Genomic DNA, 20,310 nt, shown 5'->3' on the forward strand with positions numbered 1-20,310 from the left:
GAACCGTGGGAAGCAATTCTCTCTAATGTCAGCAGCATCCTTACTTTCCAGTCCTCTTCTTCCCGCTTGGTGTCGTTGGGTTTACAGCCTTCGCGAAGTTTGCATCCATCCTTTAGCGATGGCCATGGGCTAATGGCTGTCATGCCATTAAAAGACAAGTTCATTTTTATTTTTTTGGCCAGGCCTGTCACGTGATAGCAAGTCTTATGATCTTTTTGCTCGTGCGTGTTCCTGCTGTTTGGACTTCTTTGCTTGTTAAGCACAGGTGTTGCTGGCCAACAAACAAGACAAAATGTCAGAACTGGACTGTCAGAACTGAAATGTTAGACGTGAACTGTGTCCTTAACAAGGATTTTAACTGATTTACAACAGCCAATGGCAGCAGATTGCAGTGTATATCAGAAAACTTCAAGGTAAACTTGCAACATGTGCTTCGTGAAAGCTCTTCATTATGCTCGCCTTGAAACATTTCTGCTGTTGCACAAGTTAATTGCAGCTGGCTGAATGTTTGTTCCTTTTAATTAATTACCTGATTAAAAATCCACCCTGCAGCATTGAAATGATTTTATAAGTGAATTTGTCAGTAGTTGTTGCAGCCATCTTATAGCTTAACACACATGCAGTAAAATAAATGAGGGTCGAGTATGAAATAAAAACAAGAAGTTGTAATATTTGATTGGTTTCTCCATATATCGCTGTAATTTAGCTTTCATTGTAAAACACGAATCCTCCACCCAACCGTCTACACACATTATTTCTAAACCAAGAATATAATGACAACGGACCAATACTTCATAGCCTTTAATAAATTATTTTTTTTTATCTTTTTATAATGTGTCTTTCATGTATGTATTATTGTTGAGTAATGCATTTAATCTCTGTAATAAATTTTTCACAATTTTTTTCGTAAATGCGGAATTCTTCTCGACACAGTAATTAATAAATAAATAACTTTGTGCTTTGACAATGATGATCAGAAAGAGAAACGTACTCAGGTGTAATGGGTTTGAAATTGAGGTTTCGAGATGTTAATGATCGTGAAGAGCAATTTTCAAAATGTCAGAACCTGAACACGTTTCGCTGAAGTTTCAAAGGGAATCAAGGTTGTGTCCTTGCTCTCGTTCCAAGAAAAGAACTTGAACACGAAGTCTATGGACAGAGGCAAGTTTTATTGAATAACATTCGCTGCTATTTTTGTATTTGGGTACCTTGGTTTCAGATTTCCCTTAAAATTAAATGTTAGAGTTGTAATTATTTAGCAGCATTTTTCTTATTTATGTGTGCATAGGAATGTGCACGCATCACCCTCACACGCTCGTACACACACGTGCATACACACACATCCTTCGTTATATACACCTGTTGTGTCGGCAACACATTCTTTGCAGACTATTATTTAGCAGGGGAATTAAACTTAATTAAAGTTAATCACAATATCTAACTATTGACCAAGACTGCTCTCTGGAGTTATCCCATCATTTCACTAAACAACATTGTCTCCCCTTACTTGTACAGTCTGGACCTTCTACTCTTCATCGGTCATGTTCAAATTATCAGACCCACCACTTTGTAAACACCTTCCTGAATACAAGGATTTTAGCAGGTACTGTGAAAGAATCGTAATGCAGTTCTCCAAAATAAATACTGTTTTATATATCTATTTATAGCTATAACAAAAAGAAAGGAAAACAGGAATTTTCGAAGTATTTCCCATCTCGCAACATATTCGATCTGTGTGTATAGGAATCGACTATAAAACATCTTTAATGAAGTCTCAACTTCCAACATGTCACGTGCTGTCTTTCTCACAGAATACCTTTAGTCTTGGTTACAAAAGCCTCTCTATAGTCTTATATAGGTAAGGAAACGATTGAATTGAAAGAAAATCCCTCTGCAGTCTCAGTTAGCAAATACAAATAATACTATAAACCTTTTACAGTCTCGGTAATCAAATCCAACAACAATTAAAACTGATCTGTAGTCTCAATATGCAGGCATAATAAGAACTGAAATCAGTAAGCAGACACCGTGCGAATGGGAAACATTTTTAATTATCAATAAGCAGACATAAGGATTGAAAACCTTTTTGTGGTCTCGGTAAGCAGATACTTTATCAATGGAAAACCTTTGAAAAGTCGCAGCAACAAATATAATACAAACTGAAAACCAACTCTTTGACAGGAAATGTGAATCTCTTCTTAGACATGATATTTCCTCACTCTCTCCATTTCGTTTTTGGTGAGTAGGTTTGGTCGTGCGCAATTCGTCCCAATTTATAAATATTTCATCCTCGCTCATTAAGTGGTAAACATGAGTGTCATGAAAGCAGATTAAAACTGTGGTCAAATCAATAAGTAAGGTCGAAACACATCAAATCTCGGTCGCCGATAGGACTAGTGTTTCAAACATTTGGAACTGAGAGCATTCTTTGTGAGGCCGAGTCAGGCTTCGAATTCCCCTTTCCCCATCTGTCCCGAGCCACATTTACCGGAACTGCAGGAGAGTGCTTATTGTCATCGGGTTGATAATGAGTGCACATCGATTTCTGCTCCTGTGGGGCTAGTTATTTAAAACAAAAAAGAACGGAAAACAATAGAAGGTGTAAATTACTTCCCATTTCGCACCCAAGCAGCGCCATGTTGCGTTTTGATGATGTCACTTCCTCCTGCGCATGGCTCGAGCCTGTTTGTCCTCCACCTTGCCATTGGTTCGTCAGAAGCGGGACGATACACTGTCTTCTTAAAGGTTTACCAGAGTGTTGCTACTGACTGGGATGAGGTCAATACAAGATGTTATTTCCTAAAATCTGGGTGAATGACCCTTCACCCAACTCTTCGTTCTGGAGTCACATAGGAACCTTTTACATGCAAAAAGATGAACATTTTTACTGTCGCTACTCTGGAAGACAACTAAATCTTCATCGACATAATGCAAAATAAGCAAGAAATGAAGTGTCTTGTACATTATGGAAATTACTAAACGCGGTGTTAATGGGAAAATACAAAACTCAACGGCTTATAAACAGACTAAAGACTCCAGAAAGCTTTTGAAATGAAAACAAAACTCAAGCAGGTTTATTAACAGCCAGATACAAAAATTTCTAAGGTTCACAAACACCACAAGAAGGTTTATCACAGAGACAGAAGTCAAGAAAGTTTACAACAGATACAAAATTTCAGCGGGCTTATAGAAAATACAATCACACTGGCTCATAAAATAGCAAAGTCAATCACACAAAATAAAGAAAAGTTTTAATTGAAACGGTAACACTCAAGTAAACAAACAACAAACAGCCAATCCTTGTAATCATTCCAGGCCTGTCGTGAATCTAGACATCGCGTATGACAAGCAATTACAGTGGTCAGCCCTTAAAAACGATCATCTAGTGATATTTACAGACACGAATATTCCTATTTTACTCAAAATACTCAGACTTTCGCTGAAGCACTATCATAACCGTCATCATTATCATCATCGTCGTTGTCGTCATTAGAACTATGATGTGCATGTGTGAAGGCAAATTCAATGTGCTTCACGAGAAAGATTCCAAACGAACAGACAGCCAAACATCCAAGAAACATAAGTTTAGGAAAACTGCAAATCCCATGGCAAACATGAGCTAAGCCGATAAAGAACTAAGAAGTAAATACTACCTTTTATTCATTTTCTCGTGTGCAAACGGTCCAATTTACCTTCTTCAGCTGATCTGTAATTTTCCGAAGCCATTTGGAGCGCCTCCTTCTTATCCTATTTTCCGTTTGGCTGTCCTCATCCTGCTGCATGATTTGCAGTTCTGAGTCCCAGGAAGAGAAATCTTATTTCTTTAAGTGCTTGTATTTCCTTCTGCTTTCATCATTCTCACTTGTTAATATTCTGCCTGCTTTTATCGCACCTAAATCTTCATGTGCCAACACAGCTGATCCCAATTAGTCCACAGGAGTGTTCTTTCCTTCATTGGCTGGCGTTTCCCAGGTAATTACTCTTTCTTTCTTTCCTGTGCAGACTGGATTGATAAATGGGAAGTTTAATAAATGGCGACTCATACGTCCTTTACCCACAGGATGTGTGAGTGTGTGTGTGTGTGTTTCTTCATACTAATAAGGAGATAGAAGCGGACTGGGGTACTCACGCGGATGCTTATCGTGTGTCAGGTACAGGCATGTGTTTACACCTGCATGATCATGTGTACGTGTTTACATGTAGTTTACAGGTATAAAGGCTTGATCTTGCTCGAAAAGCATATCACATAGTCACCTCAAAATATTTGTAATATTTATTTATTAAAATAATTTTTTTTTAAATCACATTTTGTATTTATTCAAGGAGATTGTTCCAGTCTGCTTAGTTAAGAACATTTTTCTGATTTTTTTTTTATTATTACATTTATTCAGGCACATTCCTTTTTAGCTTCTGTAGCTCCATCACAATCATAATTTTTACTGTCTTCATTTAACATAGCTGGCCTCCTTCTGTTTATGGATCACTGACCAGGCAAACAGTTTGAACGCCTCTCTGCCTTTTCTGCTTCCCTCTTTCATTTTTGTGTTTCCTGTAATCTGCTCCTGTTCCTTCTCTCCTCTTCTCTTCCTGCTGCTTTGTTGCCAGAAGTCTAATTACGATCATCAAGCCATTACTGACAATGGCCTGATATGCACGACAGACTTCGGCAGTGAAATGCACGCACGCATGCACACACACAAAATAAACATTCATAGAAACACACGCACAGACAGGTACAGCCTTCTTCTCTCTCTCTCTCACACACACACACACATACAATTTCCATAACGATCCGCGTTTATCGATAGACCCCAGAATTGCTCTAACACCAATTAATTTCTTTTTATATTTTTTTTTTTCGTGGGAAGAGATGGTGGGGAAATATAATATCCATGCTTATAACGCACATATTTAAAAATATATTTCAGATTGTGGCTCTTGATATCGCACAATAATATGTTTTTGCGAGTGTTTATACTGTGTCTACTTAATAAAATTCAGACTCAAATTTTTTTTCTTTCTTTTTTTTCTATCCGGTTTATACTATTTTTGAGGAGTGCTCCAGTCCCAACACAAAGGTTTAGTGCTAGTCGCCAAGACTTTTAAACCCTGTCAGTCCTTCCTTTGATGTCAACCTGTGCTGACACAGAAACAATGTGTAGAAAAATTGTAAACAAACGTTTATCATCAGTAAATATGCACTCATCATGTGCAGATACAGGTTTATCATGCATTTATACACGACTTCCATATATTTACATACGATTGATTGTCCTGCCAACGAAATAAAATATAGAGATGTCCATTTGCCGAGTAGTCTTGAGGGAATCAGTTTATTTAGTGTGAAAGTGCTTCCACATTGAGAAGATTTCGCACTATGTGGAAAAGGGAGGGAGAGGAAACCCGAGAAAATCCCCGACAACCAGCCCTCCACGGCTTGAGCGGGGGACTGTACAGTTTTTGTTTATGTGTCTCTCCAAGTCCACTGGTGTTTCCTACGAAAAGACACTATAGAAAACTTTATTATTATTATTATTATTATTATTATTATTATTATTATTATTATTATTATTATTATTATTATTATTATTATTATTATTATTATTATTATTATTATTATTATACAAAGTCATATTTTATCAGATTATACTCAGGTATGCACGAAGTAACACATGTTAATCACCTTTAAACAATTAATCATCGTCCTTTCATGTTGAGGTGCGTCTTCAAGCAATATTTTCAGAAGACCAGCAAGGCAACTGCGGGTGTAATCTCCACCCAGAGACCTTTCCACCAAGTTCTCGTGGGGCATGGCACTATTATTAGCAATCTTACAGCAGTGCTAATCTCTTACTGGAGATGGCGGGAGGTTCACGCAATCTCCTCCCTCCTGTCTTTTCGCAGGCGCAGAAGTAATTTGGCAGGGAGGCAGCATGGCGTCCCTCGCGCCAGTGTCGTCAGGCCTGATGGCCGGCCCTGCAGGTCTCCTGGCGCCTGGCTGCCCAGTCTTCACCTCGCTGTCACTGTAGGGGCAATCACGCAACCGATGACCCCTCCCCCCCCCCCCCCCCCGTGGCCTTACCCATGCAGGACCTTGCCATTCTTGACGCGAACATGCCGCCATAATCATGACGTCAGCGCCACCCGTTTTCTTTTCTTTTTTTTTCTCTTTTTTTTTTCTTGTCCGACTACAGTTATTAGCCTATTAGTCTAGAATCTTGGGTCTGGCGCCAGAATCAACAACAGGTCGTGTCTCGTGTGATCAAAGAAAGGGTTTTCTTTAATATATGTACGCTGTTGATTTAATTTTTTTTTTTTTTTTCATTAGCTGCGAACTAAATGTTGTTTCACAGTCTGTGAATTATTCGAGTAGCGATATGCACGTATCTGTACTTAGGATGGCACGTCCACAACAAGAAAAGAAGAAACATTCTGTGTATTCCTGCTTACAAAAACTTGAGAGTTATTCAATCATCTCTTGTTAAGAACGATACATGAAATTTTTGTGGCAACTGTAAGCAGCCATAATAGTCCGTCAGTAAACGTTTCACTGAGAAAAATGTCTGCTAGTTATGTCTAAATCACCTATTTAAGGAAAAATATTTTTTCTTCCTGGCCCAGTTCTACTCCACCTTAAAGCCTGAAATGTGTAATAATTTTCATTTCGTGCATAGGTGGATTGCTGTCTGTCTGCTAAGACCAACGCTTAGCCTCTTGCAAAGTTCTCCGCTGTTAGTCTTGGCGAGCCTCAACAAAGAATATAACTAAACCGGAAGCTTTGTAGTCTCGTGCCTCGTTTTAGTAGTTAACTGGAAAAAATCGTCTGACAGCAGTCCACTAATGCAAGTTCGTGCTCTATCCACCATCCCTATTAGCAAACATCCAGCCTAAATGCAAAATACTACTACTAAGAATGGAATCCCAGAGGTTCGTTTGAAAAACGGATCTCGCATGACTTTCGTTTTTCAACGCCCACACACTTGCAAACACTTACGTGCGCTTAAGAATTCTCGAATGCTCACACACACACACACACATACACGAATGCGCACGAAAATCGAAGAAAAGAAGCAAAAAAAAGTCAAAAACCACGCCCACGAGTGCTCTCCAAAATAAGAATGGAAAATAAAGGCGGAGAGACTGGCACTGTTCTTGCTACCAACCCTGACTACCCCGCCAGCTGGTAAGAATGCTTGATGTCGCCCACTGACCGACGACAAACCAAACACGCCCTGCTCAAGGCACCCAAGCATCACTTATGTCGTCTGCAAGAGCTGTAAGCCTCGTAATGCTGTTACCCAGGTTGTCTCCCTTATCCTGCACGCATGCGCTTGGTAGGTTTTGTGTGCGCATGCGCCGTTTATTTTCTTTTTTTTTCTCCTCTACAAAAGTTGTTTAGCAGAGAAAAAAAATTCTTCCATGTAACTCATAAACATCTAAGTCACGTACAAAGAGGAGAAGAAATGTCCGCCATTGTCTCCATTCGGCTCTCCGACTGCGATTCGGTCGTCTTGTCAGCAATATGGCACCAGTGGAACAATACCTCGGGCCTCGTACAGCCATGGCGAGAGAGAGATTCAGGGAGCAGACGAACCGTTCCAGGTGGCGCCTGCTGCATACAAAAAGCGTGTAAGGGCCTTCACCGATGGCGTACAAGGAGTAGTAAATAATCTTATCGATGGGCGAGGCAATGACGCCTGCGATTCTTGTCTTGATTCATTCTTCCTTCTGCTGTCTTGCATTCTAATCCCTTTTTTTCTGTCTTCGAATGTACTGTAGATTGACGATATTTGTTCTGGACTTGTGATGACAGAAGATTTTCTTATATTTCTGTTTGTGTGCTTGGGTGTGTGTGTCAAAGAACTGCGATGTCAAAGTGTCAATTAAAAGTAATAAATGTGTCTTTGTGGGAAAAAAATCGTTGTCCATGCGTTCACTGATGTTCACAGTAAAGTTAGAGAAACCCGTTGAAGCTGGGCGTTCACATTAAGTGAACGTGGGTTATGGACATCTGAACTCAATGGAGATCAGTGATCGAACGACCAAACTATGGATCATCATGTTTTCACTATATGTTTTATTCAGAGTTCCTATGGTTGTCACACTGTTACAATGTTTTAGATTATAGAAATAAAAAATCAGCCGGCTCATTGGATGCCATATTTACTGTTAAACAGCTTCTTCTTCTGCTTATCAAGCAATGAATTATTCTGATATTCATGCATGAGAAATACGATGCGTGTGTGAGTGTGTGTGATGATGTGTGCGAGCAAATGAATGTTTCGGGGACTGGAAGAGAAATAAATAAGGAAGAAGAAAGAAAAAAAATATATTACACTGATTCTGTGAATTCCACTGAGAAAGCTTACAAACAGAAACCTACCGTGTAGTTTTAACCAATCTATTATCTACTGCATTTTATTTTATTTTTGTTCGGGATCTTTCGTTGACATACGCGTACACTAGGGAACAATAAGACCGAGTTCTCTTTCTTGATTGTTTTAGATTGCTGGATTGTTTCCCGACTCATTCATTTATACATTGACCAGAAACATTTGACATATCTGCACTGTTATAACACGTTGACCCAAGTCCTGTTCGTCACGTGATTGCTTCATTTTTACTTCAAATTTTCAATTATCTGTCATGTTAACATGTATCATGAAATGTTGCATCTGTATGCGAAGTGCATAGAGTTGTCCTTGTAAACCTAAAAGAAAAAGAACCTCGCTTAATTTTGTTCTCCTTGCATGTTTTAATGCAATTTTTTTACTTTTGTTAATGAAAAAAATTCATGGTCTTGAGGCAGTTATAATGTGAATATTACGTAGATCATTGAAATGAAAAACTCAGTGCATGTACTTAAAAATAAAAATATTTTCAATGTTCCGCAAGCAGCTTTTACATAACTGTAATCTTTAAAAATAAGAAAGCAAAGCTATAAATTATGTCAAGGCTGTATGAAATCTTCTTACATAATATCTTATCCGGAAGACTGTAGGCAACTCTTTCCAGAATACTCCTTTCAGAAGAGTATCGCCAGTTGGTATCGCTATCCTATAGTCTCTCCAGCAGCTCTTTGTGGCACCAAGAGGAAGAATTCATCACATACATGTTCCTACAAGTCTTGATCATGTGGAATTATGAATCATTAATTTATATTCTTCACATCATCAAGACAATGTTATATCATTGATTAGAAAACTGACAAATTATGTATAACGTAGCGGCCACAACTTCTAAAAAAAACATTATTTCTTTATTACGAAACCTAATTCTCTTCTCTATTCTAAGCAATTCTCTTTATTTAATATTTCAACTTTCCTGCATTCCATCATTTGTCATTTACATATTCTTTAAATTTTTTTATACTGGTGTGTTGTAGAGGGTGAACTTGCTCTACACCTCGTAGGACGTGCAGAGGAAAGGTTTCCCAATCTTTGTCATTTTACTGGGCTCCTACCGCAAATTGTCGAAGAATCTGGAAAGGCAAGTTTTAAAAATCTCCAATCTACATCTCTAATGGTCTGAGTGTCTAAAAGTGTATTCTTGTTTGTTGTATCAGCATTTTGACGACCTTTTAAACGGAAGTAGCATAACTCTCTTCATGTGCGATTCTTTGTTTTTTTACCTTTGGCAAACTTGTGATTTATGTGCATCGGTCGTGAGGACAGTGTCTTCTTGGTGGCAGCCTCATTTCATTATTGGACTGTTTTATACGTACGTAAATAAAAACAATACATGAAAAGAGTGTAAGTATATTCGTATTCATATATTTACTGGCGTCCATGTTTGTATGTAAGCAACGTACGTACGTACGGCATCTCTCACTTCTAGAAACACTCAAAAGACAAAAACTTCAAAGCACAAACACTGGGTTTCACGGTTTATTGTCTGAGCTAGATTGCCGAAGGCATGTGTACATGAGAACATAAAGCAGTGAGGTATCCAAGACCCTTGTGTACGGGAGGCCACGAGAGTGAAGTCCCATGGTCACGGGACGGATTGCACTGCTATAGACTTCTACAAGCTTCTCTTCCTGGGCATGGCACGTGACTGCTAAGACCCAACTCAGAGCTCCTCATCTCAGGGATCAACATCCGGGTGGACTAGTTGTCTAAGATCAAAGTAAACAGTTTGGGCTGGGTAGAAGTTTTGCTGGTGTACAGTTTTTGGCTGTAAAGAATTTTGAGTAATCTATCTCAAAACGAGTCAAAAAATACCCCCTTCTTAACCTTTTTATCTTTAGTTCTCCAATAATCGGTGAGGGAGGATAAAAATATTGTTGAGAAAACAATTTATAAATTTTTAAGTTTCCGATTGTTTGTGTGAATTTGTAATGTACACATTTCCACGAAAAAAAATTTAGCTAGACAATCTGCCGGATTAGCTTTCACTACAGGAAACATCTACCGTTCCTTGTTATAGCTAGAACCTACTGTAACTTCTTGATTTTTTTTTTTTTTTATTTTGAAATTTTCTCAATATAGGATACTAAGACTGGTAAATAAAGGTATTTCCAGAGGATTTTTCTGTGAGATGATTGCTCCAATCTGACATACGAAATAATGACAATATTTTCACCAAAGCGTCTTGTTGTTCAGATGACAGTTAATGCCTTCCTTACGTTCTCAATCTGAATTATTGCAATTTAAAGGTTAATCAAAATTAATTTCACTTAACTAAAGCAAGTACAAAATAATATTCCTAAGAAAAGTATTAATGATAAGAATAATTAAAACACCTGCCATCGGGGATTTTCATGGATACTTCGGCGTACTACAACGATAGAGGAGATGTGACATTATCAAATGTATTCATGGCCATGGATGATACTGTGGTCGTGAGTTGTCTGTGCTTTTCAATGGCTGTATGCTTCTTTAATGAATTGACAAAGATTGTTCTCTAAGATTTTGGAAAATAATATCTTGTAATGAATTTGACATACTGATTAAAAAAACAGTTTTCCATTCTTGTAAACATTTTAGCCATATACATGGTCTGCCAATATTTTGAATCTACGATAACATCAAGCTTTCTCAAAACGACTAGGGCAATGACAACGAGTGATGGACACTATTTGAGACATTGTATATTAGCTTCTCTTTAGAAAACTCGCTCAACATCTCCTCGAGGCTTTTTTCTGTTTTAGTTTGTAAATTACATCTTTTCCACAAAAGGACTTTTCATACGATAACCTTTTTCAAAGACGCTTCAGGACTGGTATTATGACTTCAAAACCAGATTTTATCGTACAATTTTTCCACAAGACAGGGAAGGAAGAGGAGATTTCCTCTACAATAATGCTCCTTTTTCAAGGAAATAATCTGTTGAAAACTGATTTCATATGCAAATTTGAAATGCCAACCAAAGTTACAAAAAAAAACCCATTTCGTGTCTCTTCAGAAATGGAGCAAGCTAATGCATCAAAAAACGAGTATAATGCATTAAAGATGCTCATTCTGAAGTACATTTACGCAAGTGTTGTATGCACTTAGATAAACATCTCCTCAATGGTCAGTGTGAGCACGAGTAGGTGAATCCTTGGCAGGTAAAAATATTCGTGAAATAAAAATAACTTCCTATGTCATAACTTCTATTAAAATTGAAGATCAGGAAAAGAATTATTACATTAGAAATGCATATTGCTCTATAATCATGGGGAAAGGTTCGCACCAAAATTCAGAAAAGATGTAAAATTTTTGAATAACATGGAAAAAAAAGTTTACACAGTCCATCACGTATGAGGTTAAGTCAAATAACTTATGATTGTAATCGGTTAGGATAAACAAAAACAAATGCTTTAATTGTTATTTCAAAGTCGCATCTTATCATAGTTCTGTAGAATATTTTCACTGCTGCAGATGTAGCTAAGCCAGATCTTATGATAAATTATGTAAGTGAAACTACTGGTACGTGCACGCGGCAGTGCACTCGTTCGAGAGCTCGTTCGTAAGTTCGTGTATGCGTTCGTGTATGCGTTCGTGCGTTTGTGCGTGCATGTTGCTATCAGACAGCACTACCGACGAAAGCTTTACAACAAAATTTCAGAGGTTCCTTTGTCTTACAAGCTCAAATGCTGACCACGGCATAAAAAGCACTTATCGTTATGAATACAAGAACACATACACAAACAAAACATCAATAATTTTACAGGTGTTACAGATTATCACTGGAGCTTTTAAAAGTGCAGTGCTTTTTACCAGCTCATTCCTTCCTGTTATTCATTTTTAACCTCTTCCTTCCTTTCTATCTTCCTCACATTTTTTTCTCATTCTTTCTTCTTATCTTTACTTCCTGCTTAATTATCTTTCTTTGTTTTCTCTTTACACGCTTATCCTCCCTATTATTCTACCGCCCTATTGATTTATCTCCTCTTGCTTTCTCAACTATTTTATTCAGCAGGAATTAAACGGATCTCCTGCCAGAGAAACTTCATACTGACAAGAGATCGTCGCATCCTTCGTCGACCTGAGGGTTATCCAACTTGAACTGTGCTCACCCTGAACCCTACGTGCGAGATATCTCAGCTCGACCAGCAATCTCGCAATCTTTTGTTTCTCAATAAATTGTATCTTTTGCTTGAAAAGAAAAGGAGCACAATAGCTATAAACTACTGAATGCTGTACTTTATAACAACCATTTTAGTGTCAGCAGGCAAACTTCTTTTTTTCAGGTTGACTGGCTTTGAACTGTCTGACCTGACAAACCACAGATGATAATAACAGTAAATGTCAGGCGAGCTCTTTGGGTCTTGAAATTCAGAAATTAGAAACACAATGTGTGCTGCTAACACTCCTTTGTGTCTGGGACCGAGCATAATGTTCTTATATTTGTTGTTCATTGTAAATGAAGGGTTAGTGTAAATAATCTCATCTCTTTAAGTCATACAATTTCTAATGTGTTTGTTTGCGTGCGTGAATGCATGCGTGTTTGTTAGTTCGTGATTGCGTCCATGATTTTGTGTGTGTGTCCTTTCTTTTATTAACAGAGATGCTGCAAAAATAAAATAATTGTATAGTGTTACCATTTAAGGGGGAGTTCAGGCAGCAAGCAGCCGCAACGAGGCTTTTCAAGATATGTATTACCGTGTATGTTACATAACTTTATGGAAGGTTCGCGAAATCGTAAAGCAGGTCTTAAGAGTGACAGATTTACTACATTTTCACAACAAAATTGAACCATAAAAAAACCCTGATTATTTTTCTGCTTCTATTTTTCTACTCCTCCCAGATAGTCTTCTACTTATTCCTCTACTTCTCCTTTTTCTCTTCCACTTCTACTTTTTCTTCATAGTTTAATAACAAGCTTTTGTTAAAACTATTAGAATTGCCATTCCCAGAATGTTTGCCTTGGTCACTGTTCTCTCATACTTGTTTAGAAATCCTATTTTCTCACTCTACAGCAGCTCTTCATTTTTGCGTATGATGTTACTGTCTGCAAAATGTCTCCGCGCATTAATATTGTTTACAATAATCAAACCTTCGCAACCAGAACCATAAATTGATTGTGTCTAAAAGCAAGCTTCATAAACGATTCTTGCATTATGATTATGCGTAAAAAATTAAATTCGTTTCGTCCACTACTGAGTAGAATGATGTTTAGAATTACAATTTTGTCCATTCATTTCTTTGTTATAATTATCGTTTGGCGGCAAAGTTTGTCTTACATTTTAAAAAAGTAGATGACATTTGATATCTGGACAGTTTGTGATTTAAAACTTATAGAAAACTGAATAAACTGTTTCATCAAAATTAAACAAAATGTTTAAAGAGAAAGGATTTTTTTCAATACATTAAGAATAAAACTTGTAGAAATAAAATATTCAGAAGACTGTTATAAACATTCACATCTCACAATTGTTCTAGGGCAACCTGACCTACGGAAGAATATGAAATAATAGAAGATTACGAGCTGACTAGAGTCAACTACAGCTGGTGAATTATGGGGACTGCCTGACAATGAGGGTTTGCACAAACAATAAGCATGTGTTTACTCAATGAGCAAGCATATGTTTATCTTGCAGTGCTGCCGAGACTCGGTCGTTTGAAACATGATACATGCCTGATGCCTCTCTGCGCGCAAACACGATCTCAAAAATAAAGTATGATTTTTATTTTATTTAAGATGCAGATCCAATTGCATCGGTCTGTAATTCCAATCGATTTATTAGCATCTCGAGTATGTTGATAAATATTGCACGTCAGATTGTCACCTTGCCGATAATCAAAACATCACGCGAAGCTTTTTTTTTTAAATCATCCACCCTCCCTTGTGTCACGTGACATTCTTGACACCTCCCACGACTTGTCCTCTGCTCTTCAGCTCCCAGTCCCACTCACCGGCTATTTTCGGCTTTCGTCGGCTGTGCCCGCGGTCGCAGAAGGTGACGGCCTCGGCTCTCCACCGGAAGTGCGTTCTGGAGCCTCGACGCCAAAGACGCGCGTGGTATCGCTCACAGGTAAGGGTCCGGGTAGCGACACACTTCGCTTGCCGACGAATTCCCGCACCCTTTTAACCCTGTAACCGCCGATCCGTCGTTTGCCGATGAAGTCGCGCCGTCGTTTGTCGAGGACAGTCGGGGTCTCTTCGTCGGCTGCTTCCTCTGGCCACCAGCCGTTGACGCCCAGGAAACCACCCTCCGTGTTGACGTTCCGTTTGCCCACGAAGTCTCTGAGACGTTTGACGTACGGGGAAACAGCCACTGGGTCCGATGATCTCTCTTCTCCTTCTTCTGGGATTCGTCCTGCGTTCGGAAAAAAGTCACTTTCGGCAAACGCTCGTTTTCCCACGAAGTCCCGCAGACGTTTGGGGTAGGCAGCAAAGTCTTCAGCAGAGTAAGGCGAGTAGCGTTTGCCCACAAAATCCCGCAGTCTCTTGTCGTATGTAACATACGGGTAATCAGCCGTCCTCTTGCCAACGAAATCCCTCAATCGTTTTTCGTAATTGTATTCGTCCTGCGAATCACGCTTGCCCACAAAGTCTCTCAGACGTTTCTCGTAAGACGGGAACTCGTCAGCGAGACGTTTGCCCACAAAATCCCGCAATCGTTTTTCGTAAGTCGGAAAATCCTCGTCAGCGAGGCGCTTGCCCACAAAGTCTCTTAGTCGTTTGTCGTAAGACGGAAAATCTTCGTCAGCAAACCGCTTGCCTACGAAGTCTCGCCGACGTTTATCGTAAGACGGGAAATCCTCGTCAGCGAAGCGTTTACCAATGAAGTCCCGCAGACGTTTCTCGTAAGTCGAGAAATCCTCTTCAGCGAAGCGCTTACCAATGAAGTCCCGCAGACGTTTCTCGAGCTCTGGGTAGTCAACTCCAGCAAATCGTTTACCGACGAATTCTCTCGGTCTTTTGTCGAATGAGAGACTGGAGTGATCAGCGAAAACGGGAATAGAACCCCTCTTTCCCACGAAATCTCTGAGGCGTTTGTCTGCAGCAGGATACAGTTCGGGGCTGCCCACGTCTATCTCAGCATCCCTCTTACCCCCAAGATAGCGATGTCCTTTGGTCGTACCGAGAACCTGCGCCGCGAATTCAGAGTCTCGTTTGCCCACAAAGTCTCTCAATCGTTTCTCGGCCACGTCTTCCTCCAGAAGGTCACTAGCGTCATCGTCAACAGGGTCTCTCTTACCCACAAAATCTCTCGGCCGCTTCTCCATGTTTTGTTCGAAGCCTCGCTTCCCCACGAAATCTCGCCGACGCTTCTGAAATTCTGCGGAGCCATCTTCCTTTCCTGCGAAATCAGCTTCTGGGTCGCGCTTGCCCACAAAGTCTCTGAGTCGCTTCTGCACGTCTGTCTCTGAATTGTCTCTCTTGCCTATGAAATCCCGCAAGCGTTTCTCGAAGTCGTCGCTCTCCTCTTTCTGGTAAGTTGCTTCTCCACTGCTGATGTCCCGTCGTGTTCTGGCGGCTCCATAGGACAGGATGCTTCGGTTGTCGTTGTCGCCAGCGCGCAAGACAGAAGACAGGCAGCCAGGTAAATACAGAGCCAGGTGCAAAAACGTCACGAAAAAACACATGTCCTGTAACACACGGCAAGCCATTCTAAATGGATAAGACAATCTTTCTTTTCTGGTGAAATACAGTGATTTTTGTTTATTCAGCTATGCCGCCGAAAGTCACAGCATCAAATCTTCGCTCTAAAATGCAGTTCACGAACAGCAACCAATGAAAGTCTGGGTTAACTCAGGTATGAAGCAGTTCGTTAAAAATGGAAAGCGAAGAATTCGTGAAAAGTACAGGAAAGTGTCTTTCCAATTCGGGCAGAGGCGAGAAACGAAAACTATCCTGGCAAAGGACTAGCACTGCCAGCAAAACTGAAAGAGAAAGTTTCTGCTCAAGCTTCCTGTATCGCCGGGTGCGGCTGGAGGTCTGATCGTTAGAAGCAAGATCTCAGGGGGACGTATCCAGAGCTTTCTAACATGTAGCGTCCATGGTTACTTCTCGCCCGTTTTTAATCTCAGCTCTTTCTCTCCAGTTCTCTTTCTTCCCCACTTCCGCGCACACAACGTCACACGCGTGATCTGAGTCGACCGCATGCACGTGCCAGCCGTGTCGAGCGCGCGTTTCTGGGCGGTTCTTAGTTGCAGCTGGCTGTAGGTTGACTTGTCCCACAGGAAAGAAAACAAAGCATCACGTGGGAAGGACGATCAAAATGCACAAAATGTACTGCCGCCTGCTGTTGCTGCTGCTGCTGCTGCTGCGTCTGTAACTTTACCTGGTGGCAGGATGGTCGAGGGGCTGGCTGCGTGTCCTGACCGTCCTGCAACGGGACAGAGCTTTCAGTTCAAAAGGAGGAAGACTTGGGCGTTGCGCCCTTTATAATTACCGCAAGGTGGCACCGCCCCCATATTTTTCATCCCCTCTCCGTTCTCCCCTCCTCCCACCGTAATTCCATCACCACCACCCAACTCCCACCCCACACAACGTAGGCGACACTCACTGCGCTGCACAGCACTGGAGCAACAGTTGCCATGCGTCTGCCAGCGGGCCGCGGCTCCGGTGCTGCTGCGGCTGCCAGGGAGTCCTCCAGTCAGGCTGGAAGCTTGGAAGCTTGGAGACATCTGTCACGGCCCACCTGCAAATCACGGCAGTGGTACCTACGCAAGCAGACTGCTCTTCCAAACCCTTTCCCCACCTCCACGTTCCAAACTCTTATGTCTCTGCGCACACATTCGTCATGCGAAAGTTGGCCTGAATCTTGTTGTCAAGTTGTATTTCTGTCCTTTAATGTCTTCCGGCTTTCCATGCAGACGTGGTTTGACGTCCAATAGGAGAAGATTAGAAAATCGGCATTAAAAATAATAGGATTGTGATTTTTCAACTTTTGATATATTACATCTTGTGATAACTTTTTAGTTTTAGTTTTAGTTTCCACATCTCTGTATTAATAACAATAGTTTTCCTTTTTCTTTTTCTCGTCCTTTACTTCTGCATCTCTCTCTCCCTCTCTTTCTCTCTCTCTCTCTCTGCTATTTCCTCAATTATGAGATTGAAGCTTCATTTAGCCCAAACTTTCTTTTCTTGCACACCTCCCGTTGACTTAGCTGCACAAATATCTTGGAAGGTGGATTAAACGACTATAAACTACGCGTTTTGGCGGGATCGTTGTTCTAGATGATGCAGCAATCCTTCACATCCATCTTCCAAATCCCTTGATCCCCCTCCTCCACCACCACCACCACCCCAACTCCCGCCCACCAACTTATTCCCCACCCTTACCCCACCATCCAGTCGTCATCCCTGGCCTTTACAACAGACAGAGTGCATCAGCTGCGGCGACAATCGATTTCGTTGTCGCAAACTGCTTTGACTGCGTTGTCTCTAAGTCCAAGAGACAGGAAAACTGTCATGACTTTGCGGCTAATTAATGACAGTGATTGCAAGTCGCGGGAAATGGAGAGGCTGGGAGGACGAGGGGGGAGATGTGATGCTAAAGGGACTGTCTCTGCCTGTTGGTCAGGGTCAGTGCCGGCAAGCTTCACAGAAAGGAAGATGCTAAGGGTCCCAGCTTCTTCCTTCTGAAGCGAGTAACTCTATGTTCGTTGTTCTGCGGTCGGCAAAGCCAATCAGGCAAGTCACAATTGTTGGTGATTGTGGTTCTGGGTGGAAATGAACCCGTTAATGAGAGATAGAACCAGATGTAGGAGACGGCTTACACAAGTAATCAGGCCTGACGATTAGCAGATGAAAGATAGAGAGAGGAAGGAAAGGAGGGTAGATAGGTCGATGTTTATACTGTGTCTAGACCCGCGGGACTAACTTTAAAATTATTAAAAAATAACGGTTTTCTGGTCGAGTCAATTCGTTAACTTTCGTTAGAGTGACCAGAGTTACTGAGCAGTCGTACGACTGACTCTATGACAGCCATGATTGACCTTTGAGATGTAGGGTTCATCTGGACAGCTTCAGATGCTTTTCTACCTAAAGGGGTCTATGTTATAGCTTGTGTATAGTTGGGCGATGATTACCCCCTGCAGTTAAAATGGCTTCATCGGAAGTCTTTGTAATATCTTTGTAACAGCCGTTGCGGCAATTGGTACTGCTGTTGAATGGGATGGAAGAAAATCAACCACTGATCTACTCTCTTTGGTATCAACCGTATGAATATGGAAACAATACTGTTTGTTTTGTTGTATACAGAGCATAGAACCAGTTGAACCAGAGTACGACCTACCTACATTTTGCTACCACGTGACACCATAGATTTTGCAAGCTGCAGGAAAAGGATTCTCTGTTTCGTCTCCAGAACTGGCACCCTTGAAGATACACAATCCTTTCTTCCTTTTCTCACAGGAAGTTGGCGGCTCCAGACCTCTTTACTAGAAGTCCATGTCTTGTGGTCTCTCCTGGTGACTATTTCTTTGTCTTCGTTATTTGTATGATTAAAGGACAAACCATAAACACATTCTAGACAAAATTGATAAACCACATCCGATGTCATTGGGTGTCATCGGGTCCTTGCGTTAACAATTTTACTCTTGGTTTCAATTAACCAAAAAGAATTAGGAATGGTGGTGCTGACTAAACAGTAACTTCTCTCTGGGTGGTACCTTGAGCTGATGCTTGATAAACTCCATCCACTTGAAGCAGGGCTGAAGCTTTTTCGTGTTATCTTGAATATACTTCTTGCATGAACTTTTCAAAGGCCTTCGGTCCATCAGACTGGACTCAATGGAAAGAGGGTTAAGAGGTATTTCAAACCGTGAATAAGGTGGAAAATGTCTTGGAGAAACCAGTTTCAGTAGTTACATACTGATGTCTCTGTACACTTGCGACTGACTCAACCAGCTCAAGGAGAAGAAGTAACTACAATATTTTCTGGTGTTATTTTGTTTAACCTTTACCTACTAGGGTCAAATGTACTTTGACTGTATAAGTACGTGTGCATCTCTCTTTCGCTTCTCTCACTCTCTTTGTCCTCTCTACCTACCTGTGGACCTATATGTCTATTTCCCCACCTACCTTCCTATCTACCTATTTCCCTACCTCCCTCCCTCCCTATCTACCTAATTACCTTTCTATCGATCTATTTATTTGTGTAGCTATCTACCTACCGATCTTCCTCTCTATTAACCTACTACCTACCTCAGTTTATTTTTACCTACCTCACTATCTACCTATTTACCTACCTCTGTTATCTACATACCTATTAACCTACTACCTACCTGCATATGTACTTATTTACCTACCACCCTATCTACCTGTTTAATTAAATTAATACTTATTTACCTATCTACCTGATGATTAGCTTACCTACCTATCTACCCATCTACTTCCCTAAATACTTATCTACCTACCTCTATATATACCTATATACCTATTTTCTACCCATCTACCTATCTCTGTCTTCTCTATATGCGTACTCTCAGCCACTGGTTTTGTTTACTGTAGAATGTACAGAGTGCATGTGTGCGAGTTTGTGAGCTTGGGTGTATATAAGTATAAAATATGTGTAACCGGCCCGCCCTGTTCACATAGACCGGCTGCGCCACGATTAACGGAAAGAGATGGAATTGACAGACGAGAGGAAAAGGAAGGGAGAGATGAAAGAGAAGGAGCAGTAGAGGAGAGGACAGCAACCTCACACAGACTACACAGCTAACATCCTGCAATAATAAACATCGATATTAATCAATACTTATCATAACCAGATATTAAACATATAAAATTCCACCCAGCTGTACCAATAACAAGGAGGAATAAAATCCCAGCAAGTCTAACAAGTTCCCGTCGATGTTTCTCCCTCTCTTGCTACCCACCGACTGGTCTTTCTAGAACTTTCTTCTCCCTTTCCCACCTTCTTATACT

At 40.5% G+C, this 20,310-nt stretch overlaps 1 protein-coding gene across 1 annotated transcript; it reads right to left on the reverse strand.

Annotated features, from left to right (window-relative positions):
* Positions 1-9,873: 9,873 nt before the first annotated feature.
* Positions 9,874-17,113, reverse strand: LOC112572500 (protein PRQFV-amide-like). The gene is made up of 2 exons (XM_025252213.1): positions 14,343-17,113; positions 9,874-10,117 (listed from the first exon to the last, which is right to left on the reverse strand). Exon 1 carries the CDS (start codon positions 16,041-16,043, stop codon positions 14,346-14,348), a length of 1,698 nt encoding a protein of 565 aa, XP_025107998.1. The 5' UTR covers positions 16,044-17,113; the 3' UTR covers positions 9,874-10,117; positions 14,343-14,345.
* Between the last annotated feature and the right edge of the window lie 3,197 nt (positions 17,114-20,310).

Source organism: Pomacea canaliculata, linkage group LG9 (assembly GCF_003073045.1).
Source record: "Pomacea canaliculata isolate SZHN2017 linkage group LG9, ASM307304v1, whole genome shotgun sequence".
In the NCBI taxonomy this organism is placed as follows: Eukaryota; Metazoa; Mollusca; class Gastropoda; order Architaenioglossa; family Ampullariidae; genus Pomacea; species Pomacea canaliculata.